At 46.6% G+C, this 20966-nt stretch overlaps 1 protein-coding gene across 6 annotated transcripts in view; it reads left to right on the top strand.

Moving 5' to 3' along the window:
• Nucleotides 1–307: 307 nt before the first annotated feature.
• Nucleotides 308–20966, top strand: part of ATP11A (ATPase phospholipid transporting 11A) — a 379759-nt gene continuing 359100 nt past the window's right edge. For all 6 annotated transcript variants that reach the window (XR_010217495.1, XM_063953146.1, XM_063953148.1 and 3 more), the window contains exon 1: nt 308–802. Coding sequence is in view for 5 of the 6 variants with exons in the window: in XM_063953146.1 (XP_063809216.1) it covers nt 764–802 (39 nt within the window). In the remaining variant the exon portion in view is untranslated. The remainder of the gene's footprint in view (nt 803–20966) is intronic.

Genomic DNA, 20966 nt, shown 5'->3' with positions numbered 1-20966 from the left:
GAGTGGCCCGGCAGGATAAAAATAGCACAGGATGCCAGTACGAGAGCAGATTGATGGGAGGAGGAGGGGAGCAGATGAGGAGGGGAGGGGGTGGCAGCATGTTGAGTAAAAGGGGAGGGGTAGTAAGGTAACAAGAAGAGACTGAAGGTTGGCAAAGAGAGAGGGCGGTGCACTCTTTCTGACAGATCGAGAGGACGAATACAGGCGGAGAGACTAGCAGTGGGAGGAATCAGGTAGTAGGAACTGGGAGGGGTACTATTACATGAGGTGGGAGGGGTATTATTATTACACGAGGTGGGAGGTGTATTATTATTACATGAGGTGGGAGGGGTGTGTCAACAGGGAGAGCGGAGAGGGAACCGATTATCAAAGGGAAAGAAGAAGCATCTGTAGTAGGAGCTACAGGAGGGGGCATGGTGAATGCCTGCACTGACGCTGCCAGATCGGGAGTCACATCCACTGAACATCATCTGGGAGAGCTTAATTCCGGGGTCACCGATCCACACTTGCAGAGGAAATAATGTTCCTAGTCGCCGCTTACACGATGACCTGCACTTGTTAACATATACACCCCATGTGCAGCTTCTCCATCAATTGTGCCCAGCACAATAATTAGTTTATGCTTCCACTTCCTGACGGATGTTAATATAGCTTGTAACAGAATAAATATTGTTGAGACTGTATGGATGTGGAAAGTAACAAATAGACATCAGGGTCTTCGAGGAAGGAGGCTGAGGAGGTATCCGGGCAGCTGTCACTAGTCATGGATTGCAGCTTGGTGAGAAGCCTCATCAACAGATATGTAAGTCAAGTGTTGTTTACTATATCTTTGTTTATTTGTATTATCACTATGCAGTTTGGTATGGAAGCACCTTATCTTGCGTTGGATTACATAAGCCTAGGTTATCTGTACTGGAAGGTGTTAGTAGTAGGTGTGGAGACTGCACACAGATTAGATAGCAACGCTAACTTTTATTTAGGTCTACATGCATTTGGTGACCATACACATATTATCTACCAAATGATGCAGCAGTAAAGATGTTTCAATAAACTTGGATATTTATTTCAGTGAAGGAATGCACCCTGTGCTTTTCAACGGATTACACATGGTTGAGTATATTTTTATATTTTATCCATTGCGGAAAACATAAAATATTACCTTCTCATTAAAGCCAGAGTACAATTGAATAATTAAAAATGTACTAAAAGTTTAAAATGTGACACCCCCAGGCAATTGTATCTGTGCTGGCAGGTGTACGTGAAATCTAAGCAAGCAAAAACATGTACAAAAATGCATAACATTCAGAAAAAGTGACACCCCACAGAACTCTAGAAGATGCTCACAGTGAATATTTTTTGTATTTTATCTTTCTTTTTACTGATGTTTTAAATATATTCCCTGCCTTCTAATTATCATGGCTGCAGAATAAACTATGTATTGCATCACTTAAATATGGACCACCACTAGTTTTTTTTTTTTTTTTGTAAATTAGGCATGTATTGTATAAAGAAACTGGTTAAATGCTGTAGCTACTGGATTGGAGCCAGATAAGGATTTCAAAGTTTTAGTAAATTCCAGCTGAATCATAACACACCCTAGTGCCATATTATCTGATTTCATTTTAACCTTGCAAACTTTCCCATTCATTCCACACAATAAGCTCTTGTTTCTGAATATTGTGCCCATACGTAATAAGATGTGACAGCTCACAAGGTCTTTAGAAGCTCATGACTTTTATTAAAATAAGTGTTCTGTTTTTTTCATTCCCTAAGAACGGTGTATTGATGATGATTGAATATTTTGTTTTGACCCAGTTGTTTAAGCTAAGGATATTTATGATCATTTAGTATATCTTCTATAGTTATTAAAAGAATAAATAAAATCTGAGAAATTTTTAGGCCCTTTAATCCACTTATGTAAAAAAGTAAATCATGCCCTCACTAACATTTTAGAGTTCGTATGGGAATAGAACCTATTGGATCTTATGGCCCCAGACCAACTTGCTTTCATAGTTTGTGCAGAGTTTGTATATTCTCCCCATACTTGCGTGGGCAGAGGCGTCACCAGGTGTGGTGACACCCGGTGCGCACCCCTGATGTACTGCCGCGATCGCGGCAAAAAGGGGCGTGGCCTTTACAGCTAGGGGCGTGGCTTAGCGGGGATACTGGTATCGTCACTCTGGGGGCGTGCACAGCATCTCCGGAGATGCTGGGCTTCCCCCAGAGACGGTCTCAGTGTGCTGTCGGCTCCTCTGCTATGACAGGAGCCGGGTGCTGTAGCGGAATTTCACACTGCAGCACCTGGCTCCTGTCACTACGGAGGAGCTGACATTTGGTGTCACCCCCTCCAGGTGTCACACCCGGGTGCGGGCCGCACCCCCCGCACCCGCCTTGTGACGCCACTGTGCGTGGGTTTCCTCCGGGTTCTCCGGTTTCCTTTCCTCCCACAATCCAAAAATATACTGGTAGCTTAATTGGCTCCCAACAAAATTAACCCTAGCGTGAATGTGTGTACATGTGATAGGGAATATAGATTGTAAGCTCCAGTGGGGCAGGGACTGATGTGAATGTGAAAATATTCTCTGTAAAGTGCTGCGGAATATGTGTGCGCTATATAAATAGCTGGTAATAAATAATAGTTTGGATGGGTGGAAGTACAGCATGACTCTCGCTATTTATGTGCAGTCACTGCAGGGATATGTAGTCATGTAGTGGAGTTAGCCACCCCACCATCACCATAACTGAATGTATTTGGTACCATTACATGACAAACGTAGTTGTATTTGACAATCTGAGCAATGTACATGGCATTTTCAGGATGCTAATTATACATTCAGTGAGCTTGTTATAGTGACACAGTTACAGTAAAAATGCAATTAAAAGTTGTTAAGTAGTATGTACATACATAGGAACTCTCCTTTTGTAATTTTTATGTACCAGGGTTCCTAAAAGGTGTATATGAACAATGAACGGCTCATTATATTCTTGTAGTTTTCTATATTTTCTTGTTTGGTGCTGGAGTTAAATTACCAGGCTAGCTCAGACTGAATAATAGAGCAATGGTTATATATTACAAAGTGGTTATTTATGGTAACTCTGCAAATTTTAAATCAATATTCCGCTAGCATTAAAAATAACTTGATGCAGAGGTATGATTATAGCCAAAGAACATCATTTTTATCTGCGGCATTTATTACTGGCGTCCTAGAAACAGGATTCATTTTTTTTTACCAATATGCTATTATTAGTGTTCGCTGCATTGCATACAATTGGATTGGAGTCTATTGCTAGCACTGTACTGAATCGCCAATGGACTGGTGAAACAGAGGACTTTGTTTGTTTGTTTGTTTGTTTGTATGTTTGTTTCCTCAAAAATGTATCAAGCAGTTAAAGGTCAACTTAGAATTTGTTTTTGTGTTTCTCTAGTCCCCCCAACTAGCATGAACATATGGTCATTCAGCTAAATGCACCCTTCCAATTCCCAAAGTGCTCACCCCTGCTTTGGCAGCAGTCGGTTTTCCAGGAACCTATACAATAATGGTGTCCATACAGAACAATCTGGTTGATTTACCATGACCAATGACGAAACAGATCAGTTAACAACAATTTAATTACACACATGGGTGACAAAATGTTGTAGCTGTGCTTGTTCATTCATTAGAATGAACAACATGTAAGCATGGACGATTAAACTTTCAAGTTGAACAGTGGTACCACACACTAATTAACAAATTCAAACCCTTCTATTTACTGCATATACAATCATTTTAGAGCTCATTGGTTGCCTTAATTGGCCAGTCAAAATTGCTTGTGTGCTCCATCCCTAGGTAGTTTACATGGGTGTAGTACTGGTGACCGGCGGTCTCCTGACCGCCGGTCACCTTACCGACGCCGGGATCCCGGCAGCATACCGACGCCGGGATCCCGGCGGGGAGGGGCGAGTGCAGCAAGCCCCTTGCGGGCTCGCTGCGGGCTCGGTGGCGACCTGCGGTCGCCACGGTTCTATACCCACTCTATGGGTGTCGTGGACTATGTGGGTTAAGCAATTTGCTTTTATTACACTCTAAATATTATGTGATAGTATAATTCTGTGACATGCAGCTGGCATCCCTAAAACAAGAAGAAGTATTTTTTTTTGCACAAACATTTTTTTTTTTTTTTATTATGCAAATGGTACTGACTTCTGCATAAAACCTATGCTGAGTCTTCCAGTTACTGGCAAGCACAGACTGCTTAATGAACAACCTCATGTCTATGTGCAGAATTACTACTTATGACTGCTTTGATGTCACCAACAAGTGAGTATACCCAGAACACACTTCTTAATGCATTGCTTATTTTCTTTTTTTAAGCTTCACCTTTGCTATTCACTATCTATTATTCTGTATCATTGGTCAAAGATGTTTAATTTAGGACTCTAAACTGTTCTGCTGTTTTCTGCATTGGGTATAACTATGCTTAAAGAACTGATGTGTGTCGTATCTGTGCAAGTAAAATAAACTTGGGGATTTAAACACAACAGGAAGTCAAGAACAAAAGCAAGATATTTAGAAGTTGCAGGAGGATATTAGTCATCTTTCATTTAAATTCCCCTTGCAAAAGATTTCACCACAATCACAGTTGAGGTTTCCCTGACCTACCTGGATTTTTATTAAAGAAGAGGTTGGTGGAAAAGACTGGTGTAGTGAGTATGTGTGGATGACCTTACAACAATACAATGGGCCTAATTCAGAGTTGATCGCAGTAGCAAATTTGTTAGCAGTTGGGCAAAACCACGTGCACTGCAGGGGAGGCAGATATAACATTTGCAGAGAGAGTTAGATTTAGGTGGGTTATTTTGTTTCTATGCAGGGTAAATACTGGCTGCTTTATTTTTACACTGCAATTTAGATTTCAGTTTGAACACACCCCACCCAAATCTAACTCTCTCTGCACATGTTATATCTGCTCCCCCTGCAGTGCACGTGGTTTTGCCCAACTGCTAACAAATTTGCTGCTGCGATCAACTCTGAATTAGGCCCATTGTATTGTTGTAAGGTCATCCACACATACTCACTACACCAGTCTTTTCCACCAACCTCTTCTTTAATAAAAATCCAGGTAGGTCAGGGAAACCTCAACTGTGATTGTGGTGAAATCTTTTGCATGCTGTCTATTCAAGTCCTGCACAAAGGATCTGATTCATGTTTGAAAAAGCAAGCAACTGGGCAAAACTATGTGCAGAGAGCTGTAGATTTGGGTGGGGTGTGTTCAAAGTGAACTCTAAATTGCTGTGTAAAAATAAAGTTGTCTAACATTTGTGGGCTACATGCAAAAGCAACCAGAATTTAATCTGCACAGAAAAAATATAAATGTATTTGCTACTCTTGCATAGCAATATGGTTTATTCCAGACACTAGCTTTTTTTGATTTACTTAAAAACATGAATCAGGCTCATAGTTATGGTGGCCAATCCCGGGATCAGGATTGGCGGGATCCTGGGATTTAAGGCAAAAATTGGCCAGGATTCAATCCCGGGATTGGAGCTGACCATTTTCAGGGAGTGTCTGGAAAAAACAAAGGCATGTCCAAGTGTTTAAAGGGAGGTTGTCTGATGTCAAATCTGGCCCTAAACAGGCTGATGTGATCGCAACGGCTGAGTAAGTCCTGGGCTGTGCAGAGACTGCACAAAATCAGTTTGTGCAGCTCTGCTACATATGTGATCACATACTTGTATAGCGAAAATACACTCCCCGTGTAGGCGGCGACTATCTGAACGCAGGACAGCAAAAATCACCTCCAAGCTATCAGATCTGAATTACCCCCATAGTCCCTCCTCCCACTCAGTAGCTGCTCTTGCCATGGGAAAGCAGGCTTTTTGCCTGGGGCTCCGCTACCCTGAGGGTGCCGCCACCGTGGAAAGAGCCTCTACTAATCCACGCTCCCCAGCCCCTGGCTGCAGCGAGCGCCGTGTGCGCCCGCTCCAGCCGGCTTCGCTGACTGACGCTAGAGGTCAAAATTGACCTCTAGTTTCAGTGCGGTGCTGCTATGAGAGAGACGTCATGACGTCTCTCCCATAGAGAGGAGTCAGTGCCCGGAGACAGCAGCGGTCCGGAAGCAGGAGTGAGACTGGTAAGTATTCTGTGGGGTGTTTTTTTGTTTTTTTTAGGGTTTGAAAGCGGCGCTACTACAGGGGGCACTACTACCGGGGGCACAGCTACTGTGGGCAGATCTACAGGGGGCACTGCTACTGGGGGCAAATCAACTGGGGGCACTGCTACAGGAGGCACAACTACAGGGTGCACTGCTACATGGGGAACAGCTGCTGGGGGCACAAGTGCTGGGGGCACAACTACAGGGGGAACCGCTACTGGGGGAAAATTAACTGGTGCACAGCTACAGCGAGGCACAAGTACAGGGGGTTAACTGTGGGCACGCCCCTTCCCTATTAAGAAGCCACGCCCCTGTTTTGGGGGGCGCGCCCTCGGCGTGCACCAACTGTATTTTACCTGGAGAGGGGGGAAGGGGGCCCCACAGGAAACTTTCGCCCTCGGCGCCACAAGGTCTGGAACCGGCCCTGCTCCCACTATGTTATTCATGGGCACCTCCAGTGATGTTCCCCCGCGCTGCTGCTACAATGGGCACAGAGCAGTGGTAAGCATGGGCCAGGGGAATTCTGCCTTAAGGGGGCAGTGCTAATTCATTTCAAAGGGACAAAGGAGGGCATTTTATGCTATAGCAATAACTGCTGCAGCCGGGACTTGAGCCTGGACTCGAGAGTGTACACCTTCTGTCTCCTCTCTTTGCTACTAATTGGCCAATCCCACACTGTAAGTTGTGGGGGGGGGGAATTGGTAACCCTGATTGCAGCTGTGATGGTTGAGCCTATTTGCCCTTCGCCTTAAGGACCTGGTCCCTCCCTGGGCACACTTAATAGCTCCCCTCCTTCCACCCTGGGCACACTAAGCAGCTGCCCCCCTCCCTCCCTGGACACAATTAGCAGCTCCCCTCCCTCCCTGGACACAATTAGCAGCTCCCACCCCCTTCCTGGGCATGTTTAGCACACATGCACCCCTTGCCAGGCAGGTCCTGCTGCCACCTGCCAACCATACATGTATCAAATTAGTCTTACTCTCAGCCAGCCGGAGAGCCATTAGATCCTTTTGTGAGGTCCCACTGCCATCTGCCAGTTATATAGCGTGGACGTCCTGTGGCCATAGTACTGTAGGAACCCATTCAGTCACCACTTACCACTGGAGTGAAAGTGCATTCAAACTTCCTGCAGCCACGTGCTTCCTTTGGCTCGCCCCCAACTCTGTCCAGTGCCTGACGTCGACTAGGTCCTTCTGGGAGGGAAAGGGAATGTAGTCGCTACAGTGGTGAAAGGCAATCACTGTGTCATTACCCGTTTGCCACGTCTATTGATGGGCGAGACATCGTGGCAGCTTTCTCGGCGCATAATCAGTGAGTGACTTACTGTCTCCTTTAAATCAGGCAGCCTGGTAAGGTGGGCCGGCACAGGCACAATGCGTTCCGCCTCCAAATACAATAGGAAAAAAAATTCCGTTCCGTCCCGTTCCAGTTCACTTTAACACCTGGCAAAGAGGGAACTTCATCCTCCAGTGGCCATTTCTGTTCATGTACACTTCCACTGCCAACAGTGTAAACTTTCACCACTAGCAATTAGAGGTTAAAGTGTAGATGAGATTTGCAGGCATGCAAAACAATTGAATTCCACCCACTTTGTCTAGTTTTGCAGACTTTCAAGATACATAGCTTACTGGATGGATGATGATGTGATATATAAGCTAATAATGTTTTCTCACATGTATTACGCTCCTGATATGGGTGACAGGGTTACACTATGGTAAACTAATGGCTTTTCCTAGATGACCACCTTCACCCGAGCCGCCTCTATATTTCCGTTAGACAGGCATTTCACTAGGAGTCAACTTGGAGATACCCCTAAGGACTATATATAGCAGAGAGTTGGTGAACCTTAATCCACCACCACCACCACCCTTTTCATTCAATACTATAGTACAAAAAGACACTGATTCGAAATAGAATTAACCCAAAAAGTGTGTTGGGGATTTTATTAAAATTAAATGGTAAGAATAGGACTTTCAAATAAAGTGTGCAGGGAGAAGCAGTGGGTGGCAGAGACAGGCACAGAGTGACAGGGAGAGGGAGACCAATAATATTGTGCATCAAGTATTCAACATCAACTCTTTCCCAATGTATAGATTTTTACTTGCAACCCCTTGTAGAGAAGAAAATAATCTAATTTTAAGGAAACAAGGGATATTCTTAATCACTTTAAACACAATACAGTGGGAGGAAGGGTTGTTTTTGGTGACTGCAGATGCCAGTTCCCAATATCAAACATGAATAAGGACTTCAGTCCATTACAGTAGCCATAGCAGGTTCTTAACTTGACCTCCTTTTGACCAGAATTTTTGGTTAAAGGAATCCATTTCAACCTACATAATAATATATTATTTTTTTTTTATTATTCTAGGAAGATTTATTTTCTTAAAAGACTGGCACAGCTATGGGCACTAGGTTTGCCCCAAGCAATGCCAATATATGTATTAGCAATGGAGCATATTATGGAACAATAATCCATATGGGGCGAACCTATTGTCCTGCATAAGATACGTATACTGTGTATTTCTCATTTGGAAGAGAAACCTTGATTCCTCAAATGAATCTTCAACCTTTTTAAATAATGATGATTGGAATATAGTATTCATGTCAGAAATAAGAACCACTGAAATTCAACTTTTTAGATATCACTATCGATATAGTTTATTATAAAATACAGACAAGGAATTTTGTTAAATCCACAGAATTTATAGCAAGTCGGCAAGCTGCCATCACCATCCATCCAAGTGGACAATTAAAATTACTTAAAAGAAACTCTACTAATAATGATATTAGTTGAACAAGCCCAGGAGATGAAAGAAAGTTGTTGTTGTTGTTGTGTGTGTTTTTTTGTTTTTGTTTTTTTTTTAGCATGTGGGTAAAAAAAAAAAAAAAGTGGTAGAGAAAGCAATTGAAGAAGCACTCAGACAAATAGGGTAGAGTTATTAACTACGCAACGAAGAAAGACTGTCCAACAAAAGAAAGTTAAAAGTTTAAATGGGTATTCATTATGAATTTTATTTCACAACACATACCTCCCAACTGCCATCGATGGAAGGGGGATGGGGGGGGGGTTCAGTTGGGAGGTTCCTGTCAGTTACTGCTCTGCCTAGCAGAGCAGCAGGGAATAGAAGCTGTGCGTATGCACATAGCATCTAGTCCCAGGATTTGGCCGGGCAGGGAATCCTTCCTTTGCACCTCAAGTCAATAAACATTAGCCTATTCTTTTGAGGGATCCAGTTATAGGTCCAAAGATTCCTTGAAATCCTTCTTATATCTATAGAAAAGCCCCTAACCTGAGTAATGAATAAATTACTTCTGCAGATATAGCAATTGTTATAAGGAAGAACAGTCTCCAGAAAATAGATCAAATAGAAATAAATTAAAATGTTACTCTGTTTTTTTCTTTTTTTGTTTTGTTTTTTTTATTCATTTTTTTTTTAATTACATGTAATTCAAGAGATGTCATCTATACAGTAGAATGCACATCTGTAAAATGTTATATAGGCCGTAAGTTGAGACCCTCACAAAGTTTGCATAGGAGAGCACTTTAAAAATATTACAAAGTATTTCAAAAGCCATGCATTGTGTATGCATCTTAAAAATGTTTGTAACTGCTTAATCTTGGAGATAAATCTTTATTTTGTTGGATCAAAGCGGTTTAGAAACGATCAAGAGGGCGTGATTTTTGAAGAGTGTTAGCTAAAACCGAAATGAAAATGATTTATTGTTATAGCATTTTACTACCTACTGATTTAAATAATAATTTTGCGCATTTACTGGCATTTATAGATCTTTGATGCTATTTTTTTTAATGTTTTTAGTGCACATAATAATAAATCAACTATAGTGGTGCCGCTATCAATGATAGCGCCTCTGCACATTACTGCCAATAACTAATGCAACCTGCCACTTTATTGGGAATAATACATGGTGTTTTGAAACCGGAAAAACGCAGCTCATACCCATGTACTGTGTCACTTCCGGTATGTATGGAACGCTGTGCCCTTTCTGTATAGAGACTGGCTTTGGGTTGAAGGGGATGTAGTCACATTGCTAGAAGTCGGGATCCTGGCGGTCAGGATACTGTCGCCGGAATCCCGACCACTGACAATACCGCCAGCCGAAATCCCGGCTAACGGGCTATTCTCACTCGTGTGTGTCCACGACAACGCAAAAGGCTTTGTTGCGCTCGCCCCCCTGCCACCATTCTAGCGCTCGGGATTCCGGCATCTGTACGCCGTAACAACGGCTCTGATGGCATGAAAAGGGGACCAATGAGGCAGGCACCATGACATAATTGGGGAGCTACTTTTTAATATATACAATGGTTAAATGTGGAATCTTAGTTAGTGGACATTATATATAAAGGATAGGACTTTTTTTAACATACAGTATGTCAAGAAGGGTTGTGAACACATTGACGGGTGCCAGGATCCCAGCAGTCAGCATACCGACCCGGGATCCCAGCAGCAGAATGCCGGGGGGGGGGGGTCGAGCGCAACAAAGCCCCTTGCGTGCTCGGTGGCTCGCTGCGCTCGAGTGGAAATAGACCCTGTGGGTCGGCATTCCGTCAGCCGCCATTTTTAGTGTTTGGGATTCCGGCGTCTGCATTGTGACCGCTTGGATCGCAAGCGCTGGTCACATGACCGCATCCCTATCAAGAATTATACTATTTGAAATGTATGAAAATATGGCTGTTCAACTGTAAATATATACAGTAAGAAGCTGATTTGCCAGAACTGGTTTACAAGCTTCTTCTCCCCTTGAAAAAGAACACTTGCTGGTCGAAACATGTTTATGGAGGAGCTGATCTGACATCTTAAAAGTTTGGAGCAATGCTAAGAATCCTGACAGTTGGTGTACCTGGGTATTTACATCTATAACCACAGCTGATATTGAGGCTGTGGTCTCAAAACCATTTGGTAGTTGTTAAATTTTTATTGTGTTTTGAAGTCCCCTTTTTTTTTAATTTTTATGTGGATGTATTTTATTTGGTTAAATCTACATTACTCTATTCCATTTTTTTTATTCCATATGTCGAATAGAAGTGACATACAGACCAGTACATCAACGTATGAAAACTCTTACAGGAATATAAAGGACTGAGGGTCTCATTTAGACCTGGACGCCTCCATGTGGGCAATCCAGGTGGTCTGCGCACAATGGCTGGTGCGAATGCGCGACCTTACACAGTGTGGCCGCATCCCTGAAGTACTGTGATTTGACAGGTGGGAGCGAAGTCACGGCATTGCGGGGGCGGTTAGGGAAAATGTGGGTGGACCAGGACCATTTACGGTGCGGCTGCATGATGTCACATGCAGCCGCTTTGGAAAAAAATAGCCATTGACCGCGCAACCAGGCTGTGCCGCCAGTAGTCGCTCTTAGACTTGATGCCTCTGTAATATAATTGCGGATGCATCGGGGGGCAGCCTCACACATGCTGGGCGGCCACCAGCATGTGCAGAGATGAATGCAGATCTTGCTGTGTATGCAGCGATCTGCGTTCATTTCTGAATAACCCCCTGAAACCAGGGACTACTCTCATTATCCATATAAAAAGGGACTTATTACTATATTCCTTCATTGTATTTGAGCACCTATATGAATTCTTTCGCACAGTTAAGTTATGGTAAACTTTCCTTGACCAGTCTCTCGTGACTAGTGCTGCATACAGTGAGAGCTATGCACTATGGCTCTTATGTTGCTACCTCATTTCTGATAAGTTCTCAAATGATTGGTACAGACACCCGGCCTCTGCTCGGGATCAGTACTAAATGCCGCCGGCCGGAATCCCGGCGGTCGAAATACCGAAGCCGGAATCCCGACCACACAATCCCGACAGGGGTGGCGAGTGGAACGCAGCCCCTTGCGGGCTCGCCACGCTGCGGGCATGGTGCCATGCTACGCTCGGCACACTATTATATTCTCCCTCTATGGGTGTCGTGGACACCCACGGAGGGAGAATATGTCGGGTTTGTGGCGGACGGGAATCCGGCGTCGGTATTTCGACCGCCGGGATTCCGGCCGGCGGCATCTTGACCGCATCCCCTCTGCTCCTCTGTGTCAAATCTGTAGTGAATGATATGCATTTGGAGCACCTCCTAGGTGTGCATGCGCACGGTATCTGAGCAGTGCGGGGATGAGAGGAAGGGGCTGCCCAGCTGCTTGGGGAGCGCTGGGCACACCCCCAAAACATAAAAAAACGGGGATCATAGTGCGATGCCCCACCTCTTCTCCCATGGTCCCATCCCTTTTTTGGCCGGCATGCGGCATGTCCTGCGTTGGAACTGACAAAAGTTGGGAGTTATGCATCAGTGTGGGACACAAGCTCCACGCAGAGACTGCATCCTGCCACAGCTTTGCCTGGTAAGCTTTGGACCCCACGGTGTGCACTGTGGGAGGTGTGGGGTTACTGCTCTGCAACTATCAGCTGTTGCAGAACAGCAGTCTCAGTGCCGATCTCCCTGGCCGGGTCTCCACTCACCCTCTCAGAGATGGTAAAAGGTTTTTTCCTGCTACAGCTGCAGCAGCCATCCCACTGCCGATCCTCCTCCCCTCTGAGATAGAAACAGATTTTTTTCCCCTGCTGCAGTAGGCAGCCAGAAGCCGAGGCCCTGCCCCTCTCACAGGCTCTGCCCCCTCCCGCAATTTTCAAAGGTAAGAGCTCTTAGTTCTCAACATTTTCAAAGGGTGGCACTTGATATATCGGCTGTCGGGATCCCGGCACTCGGCATACTGGCGCCGGAATTCTGACCACCGGGATACCGACAGCTATTCTCCCTCTTGGGGTGTCCACAACACCCCTGAAGGGAGAATAAATAGCGTAGCACGCCGCCATGGCCGCAGCGTAACGAGCCTGCAAGGGGCTCTTTTGGGCTCGCCCAGCTGTCGGCATTCCGGCGGTTGGGATACCGGCGCCGGGATCCCAACAGCCGGCCAGTCCTAATACACCCATTTTCAAAGCTTAGCCACCAATATATTACAGCATGACAAGCCTAGAAAACATCATGTTGTAATTGTATGGGTCCTGTATTTTTCCTTCAAAATAACCTGACATCCCTGACACCAGGGGCGCCGACAGCTCTGCCCAGGGGCATTTCTAGTGAGGAGGAGGCCCATGTATAGGCTCCGACTTGTCCATCCGGTTTTTCACTGTCCCCCATGAGAATCTGGACTGCACACGCGCAAGTCCGGAAATGCCAGAGGCGGGGCCTGTACGGGAGACATCATGACACATGACGTCATGTCACTTAAAGGCCGGCCACTGCGGGTTGTGGGTAGCAGTGGGCGCATAGTAGTACACATTCAGAAAGGCACAACTCACAGTACCTGCCATTGCAGGCTCTAACTCCGCTCTGAGCCTCACTGCGGCAGCCTCATCAATCAGTGCCAGTCTCAGTTGTCGCTGAGCGGCCTGCATTGTCCCTGAGCGCCAGCTTTGGACCCTACTACTGTCCAAGTGCAGCATCAGATCACTCTCAGTTGCTCTCTCCTACCGACCACTAAACTGTAAGTGCTGTGAAATTAGCAGTAGGGTTAGGTCTAAATCCTACCAGGTAAAGGACCCCTGACGTCACAAGCACGTGACACTCAGTAACAGGGGGAGGAGCAAGGTCCAAACATGGGAGCCCAAATGCACCCTCACGGGCTTGCTTCGCTCGCCGCTCTTCGGGCACAGTGGCTCGCTCTGCTCCGCTTTGCTCGCCACCTGGTTACTAAAGGCAATAGGTGGTGACGTGGATAGTGACAATACTATCCAAACAACCTTTCTTCTCCCACTGCCAGTGTGTGTCATGTGGTTGAGAAGCCAGAGGTAGTTTAGCCCACTAGGATTTAGCAAAAACCGTGGCAGCAGCTTGTATTATACTAGCTTCCTGGGTCTGCAGGTACTACTTTGAATCACTGGCGTCAGAAAGAGGGTGCGGGGGGTGCGGCCCGCACCTGGGTGTCACCCGCCGAGGGGTGACACCAAAGTGACGGTTCCTGCAGAGTGACAGGAACTAGGTGCTGCCCTGTAACGTTACAGTGCAGGAGCCGGCACTGCAGGAAGTGCACTCCCCGGGGCTGCCCGCTCCTCCCGGACCCCCGGCGTGATGAAAATGGGGGTCGGGATGGCTAGCCACGCCCCACAAAGCCATGCTTCCATCCCATGAAGCCACGCCCCTTTATAAACCGCTGCACCAGGTATAAAGAGGCAGAGCGACGCCTCTGCTTTGAATCACTCTTTGCAGAATCCATAGGTGCCATACAACCAGCCATGGCAAAGTATATCATCTGTTCATTAACAGCATCAGTGCTTGGGTCAGCAGGTGACCAGTTTATTTGTTTCCCATGCCTAAACAGGGAAACTTGTCACACTGGCCAGAGGGGATATAGTCCATATTCCGACAGTCAGGATGTCAACGGTCACAACATCCCCACTGTCAGAGTCCTGACACATTCCACCAGTAAGCATTAGGGTTAGGGTGAGGCTGCCGGGATGGAATAGGGTTAGGCTGGGGGAAGGGGAGGTTAGGGGTTAAAATGCGGGATGGGAGGGTTAGGCTGTGAGAGGGGAGGGTTAGTGTTAGCACTAGGAGGAGGGTTAGGCTGTGGGAGGGAAGGGTAAGGGTTAAGGTAGCAAAATGTGTTGGGATTATGACTGTCAGGATCCCGTATCCAACCCAGCCACAGCTTTTGAACTATTGAAACTAATGTGCAGTGCTTTTAGCTAATTACTATCTTTAAGGAGAACTATTAATTGGATAAGGATCACTGCCCTCTTCTAAAATTGCTTACTGCACCATATAAGGAACACTCTTTATTATATAGTCCTACTTATATAAACTATTGGTTGCACTTTTAAAGACACTTTTTTTTTTCCAATTAACCCTGAATGGATATTCTATATTTGTACAACTTGCAGTGGTCACAAATGTGTTAGTTAGTTGCAACTATGTAGCATACAACTATTTTGATGGATGGGAATATGTTACATTTTGCATTGTAATGTTTAAAATATTTTCTCTAACGTCCTAGTGGATGCTGGGAACTCCGTAAGGACCATGGGGATAGCGGGCTCCGAAGGAGGCTGGGCACTCTAGAAAGATCTTAGACTACCTGGTGTGCACTGGCTCCTCCCACTATGACCCTCCTCCAAGCCTCAGTTAGATTTCGTGCCCGGCCGAGGTTGGATGCACACTAGGGGCTCTCCTGAGCTCTTAGAAAGTTATAGTCTTAGAATTTGTTTTTTTCAGTGAGACCTGCTGGCAACAGGCTCACTGCAGCGAGGGACTAAGGGGAGAAGAAGCGAACTCGCCTGCTTGCAGCCGGATTGGGCTTCTTAGGCTACTGGACACCATTAGCTCCAGAGGGATCGACCGCAGGCCCAGCCTTGATGTTCGGTCCCGGAGCCGCGCCGCCGTCCCCCTTACAGAGCCAGAAGCAGGAAGATGGTCCGGAAAATCGGCGGCATGAAGACGTCCTGTCTTCACCAAGGTAGCGCACAGCACTGCAGCTGTGCGCCATTGCTCCTCATACACACTTCACACTCCAGTCACTGAGGGTGCAGAGTGCTGGGGGGGGGCGCTCTGAGGCAGCAATAAAAACACCTTGGCTGGCTAAAATACCTCAATATATAGCCCCTGGGGCTATATATGAGGTAAATACCCCTGCCAGAATCCCAAAATAAGCGGGAGAATAGGCCGCGAAAAAGGGGCGGAGCCTATCTCCTCAGCACACTGGCGCCATATTTCCCTCACAGCTCGGCTGGAAGGAAGCTCCCTGGCTCTTCCCTGCATTTCTACAATACAGTAAGAGGGAAAAAGAGAGGGGGGGCGCTAAATTGGCATTGTATACAGTATAAGCAGCTATTAGGGACATAACTCAGTTAGTCCCTGTATATATATATAGCGCTCTGGTGTGTGCTGGCATACTCTTACTCTGTCCCCCCAAAGGGCTTTTGTGGGTCCTGTCCTCTATTTGAGCATTCCCTGTGTGTGTGGAGTGTGTCGGTACGGCTGTGTCGACATGTTTGAGGAGGATAATGATGTGGAGGGAGAGCAGATGCCTTTAGCAGAGATGTCACCCCCTGCGGGGCAGACACCTGAGTGGATGGTATTATGGCAAGAAATGAGTGCACGTATAGACTCCTTACATAAAAAATTTGACGACATGCCGACTGTGGGACAGCCGAGTCTTCAGCTCGTGCCGGTCCAAGGGTCTCAAAAGTCATCAGGGGCTCTAAAACGCCCGTTATCTCAGGTGGCACAAGTAGATGTCGACACGGATACTGACGCCAGTGTCGACGACGATGAGTCAAATTTAATGCCCGTTAAGGCCATTCGCTGCATGATTGAGGCAATGAAAGAGGTGTTAAATATTTCTGATTTTACATCCAGGTACCACAAAAAAGGGTATTATGTTTGGGGAGAAAAAACTACCTGTAGTTTTTCCCCCGTCAGATGAATTAAATGAAGTGTGTGAAGAAGCGTGGGCTTCCCCTGATAAGAAATTGGTGATTCCTAAGAAATTACTAATGGCGTTCCCTTTCCCGCCAGAGGATAGGTTACGTTGGGAAACACCCCCGAGGGTGGATAAAGCGCTCACACGTTTGTCAAAAAAGGTGGCACTACCGTCCCAGGATACGGCCGCCCTTAAGGAACCTGCTGATAGAAGGCAGGAGGCGATCCTGAAGTCTGTATATACACACTCAGGCATTATACTCAGACCAGCAATTGCGTCAGCTTGGATGTGCAGTGCTGCCGCTGCATGGTCAGATAACCTGTCAGAAAATATTGACACACTAGACAGAGACACGATCCTGTTAACAATTGACCATATAAAAGACTCAGTCTTATACATGAGAGATGCACAGAGGGAAATCTGCCGGCTGGCATCTAAAGTAAGTGCACTATCTATCTCTGCTAGGAGATGTTTATGGACTCGCCAGTGGACTGGAGATGCAGATTCCAAAAGGCACATGGAAGTTTTGCCTTATAAAGGGGAGGAATTATTTGGGGATGGTCTCTCCGACCTAGTTTCCACAGCAACGTCTGGGAAGTAAGCATTTTTACCCCATGTCCCCTCGCAGCCTAAGAAGGCGCCATTTTATCAGGTTCAGTCCTTTCGATCCCAGAAAAATAAGCTGGGAAAAGGAGGGTCTTTTCTGTCAAGAGGCAGAGGCAGGGGAAAAAGGCTGCAGCAAACAGCAGGTTCCCAGGAACAAAAGTCCTCCCCCGCTTCCTCTTCCAAGTCCGCCGCATGACGGTGGGGCTTCACAAGCGGAGCCGGGTACGGTGGGGGCCCGCCTCAGGAATTTCAGCGATCAGTGGGTTCGCTCACAGGTGGATCCCTGGATCCTTCAAATAGTATCTCAAGGATACAGGCTGGAATTCGAGGCGATTCCACCCCGCCGTTTCCTAAAATCCGCCTTGCCGATTGCTCCCTCAGACAGGGAGGCAGTGCTAGCGGCAATTCACAAGCTGTATTCCCAGCAGGTGATAATCAAGGTACCCCTACTCCAACAAGGCCGGGGTTACTATTCCACACTATTTGTGGTACCGAAACCGGACGGTTCGGTGAGACCCATTCTAAATTTGAAGTCCTTGAACACATACATAAAAAAATTCAAGTTCAAGATGGAATCGCTCAGGGCGGTTATTGCAAGCCTGGACGAGGGGGATTACATGGTATCCCTGGACATCAAGGATGCTTACCTACATGTCCCCATTTACAATTCTCACCAGGAGTACCTCAGATTTGTGGTACAGGATTGCCATTACCAATTCCAGACGCTGCCGTTTGGACTCTCCACGGCACCGAGGGTATTTACCAAGGTTATGGCGGAAATGATGATACTCCTTCGAAAAAAGGGAGTTTTAATTATCCCATACTTGGACGATCTCCTAATAAAGGCACGATCCAAGGAACAGTTGTTAGTGGGAGTAGCACTATCTCAGGAAGTGCTGAGCCAGCACGGTTGGATTCTGAATATCCCAAAGTCACAGCTGGTCCCCACGACACGTCTAATGTTCCTGGGAATGATTCTGGACACGGCCCAGAAAAAAGTGTTTCTCCCGGAGGAGAAAGCCAGGGAGTTGTCTTCTCTAGTCAGAGACCTCCTAAAACCAAAACAGGTATCGGTGCATCACTGCACGCGAGTCCTGGGAAAGATGGTAGCTTCCTACGAAGCAATTCCATTCGGCAGGTTCCATGCCAGAATCTTTCAGTGGAACCTGTTGGACAAGTGGTCCGGATCGCATCTTCAGATGCATCGTTTAATAACCCTGTCTCCACGAACCAGGGTGTCTCTTCTGTGGTGGCTGAACAGTGCTCATCTTCTGGAGGGCCGCAGATTCGGCATACAGGACTGGGTCCTGGTGACCACGGATGCCAGCCTACGAGGCTGGGGGGCAGTCACAAAGGGAAGAAATTTCCAGGGACTATGGTCAAGTCAGGAGACTGCCCTTCACATAAATATTCTGGAACTAAGGGCCATTTACAATGCCCTAAGTCAAGCAAAATCCCTGCTCCTACACCAGCCGGTGCTGATCCAGTCAGACAACATCACGGCAGTCGCCCATGTGAATCGACAGGGCGGCACAAGAAGCAGGACGGCGATGGCAGAAGCCACAAAAATTCTCCGATGGGCGGAGAATCATGTACTAGCACTGTCAGCAGTGTTCATCCCGGGAGTGGACAACTGGGAAGCAGACTTTCTCAGCAGGCACGACCTCCACCCGGGAGAGTGGGGACTTCATCCAGAAGTCTTCCAAATGATTGTAAATCAATGGGGTCGTCCACAGGTGGACATGATGGCGTCCCGCATAAACAAAAAACTAGAGAAGTATTGCGCCAGGTCAAGAGACCCTCAGGCGATAGCGGTGGACGCCCTAGTGACACCGTGGGTGTACCGGTCAATGTATGTGTTCCCTCCTCTACCTCTCATACCAAAGGTACTGAGAATAATACGAAAGCGAGGAGTAAACACAATTCTCGTGGTTCCGGATTGGCCAAGAAGAGCGTGGTACCCGGAACTTCAAGAGATGATCTCAGAGGACCCTTGGTCCCTGCCGCTCAGACAGGACCTGCTACAGCAGGGCCCCTGTCTGTTCCAAGACTTACCGCGGCTGCGTTTGACGGCATGGCGGTTGAACGCCGGATCCTGAAGGAAAAGGGCTTTCCGGAGGAAGTCATTCCTACGCTTATTAAAGCCAGGAAAGATGTTACGGCAAAACATTATCACCGCATATGGCGGAAATATGTTGCATGGTGCGAGGCCAAAAAGGCCCCAACAGAGGAATTTCAACTGGGTCGATTTCTGCATTTCCTGCAAGCAGGAGTGAATATGGGCCTAAAACTAGGCTCCATTAAAGTACAGATCTCGGCTCTGTCGATTTTCTTTCAAAAGGAACTAGCTTCAGTACCTGAAGTTCAGACATTTGTGAAAGGAGTGCTGCACATTCAGCCCCCATTTGTGCCTCCTGTGGCACCGTGGGATCTCAACGTGATGTTGAATTTCTTGAAATCACATTGGTTTGAGCCACTAAAAACCGTGGATCTGAAATATCTCACGTGGAAAGTGGTCATGTTATTGGCCCTGGCATCAGCCAGGCGAGTGTCAGAATTGGCGGCTTTATCATGTAAAAGCCCTTATCTGATTTTTCATATGGATAGGGCAGAATTGAGGACTCGTCCCCAGTTTCTCCCTAAGGTGGTGTCAGCGTTTCACCTGAACCAGCCTATTGTGGTGCCTGCGGCTACTAAGGATTTGGAGGACTCCAAGTTGCTAGACGTTGTCAGGGCCCTGAAAATATATGTTTCCAGGACGGCTGGAGTCAGAAAATCTGACTCGCTGTTTATCCTATATGCACCCAACAAGCTGGGTGCTCCTGCTTCTAAGCAGACTATTGCTCGTTGGATTTGTAGTACAATTCAGCTTGCACATACTGTGGCAGGCCTGCCACAGCCTAAATCTGTCAATGCCCATTCCACAAGGAAGGTGGGCTCATCTTGGGCGGCTGCCCGAGGGGTCTCGGCTTTACAACTTTGCCGAGCAGCTACTTGGTCAGGGGCAAACACGTTTGCAAAATTCTATAAATTTGATACCCTGGCTGAGGAGGACCTGGAGTTCTCTCATTCGGTGCTGCAGAGTCATCCGCACTCTCCCGCCCGTTTGGGAGCTTTGGTATAATCCCCATGGTCCTTACGGAGTTCCCAGCATCCACTAGGACGTTAGAGAAAATAAGAATTTACTCACCGGTAATTCTGTTTCTCGTAGTCCGTAGTGGATGCTGGGCGCCCATCCCAAGTGCGGTCTATCTGCAATACTTGTACATAGTTATTGTTAACTAAATCGGGTTATTGTTGAGCCATCTGTTGAGAGGCTCTATTGTTTCATACTGTTAACTGTGTTTCATATCACGAGTTGTACGGTGTGATTGGTGTGGCTGGTATGAGTCTTACCCGGGATTCAAAATCCTTCCTTATTGTGTACGCTCGTCCGGGCACAGTACCTAACTGAGGCTTGGAGGAGGGTCATAGTGGGAGGAGCCAGTGCACACCAGGTAGTCTAAGATCTTTCTAGAGTGCCCAGCCTCCTTCGGAGCCCGCTATCCCCATGGTCCTTACGGAGTTCCCAGCATCCACTACGGACTACGAGAAACAGAATTACCGGTGAGTAAATTCTTATTTTTTTTAATTTTTTTTAATTTTTATAGATTAAGCTTGTTCAGGTGCCAGCAGTTTACATCTGATTAATACATTTATGTTGTTTTTCTGTGTAAATAAATGGCTATATCTACTTAAATAATAGAGCTGAATTACTTCGGGTTTTTATGTGAATGTCCGCGCTGCTT

This window comes from Pseudophryne corroboree, chromosome 2, assembly GCF_028390025.1.
Source record: "Pseudophryne corroboree isolate aPseCor3 chromosome 2, aPseCor3.hap2, whole genome shotgun sequence".
Taxonomy (NCBI): Eukaryota; Metazoa; Chordata; class Amphibia; order Anura; family Myobatrachidae; genus Pseudophryne; species Pseudophryne corroboree.
Note: the sequence above shows the minus strand (reverse complement) of the source record. Positions and strands in the feature narration are given on the sequence as shown.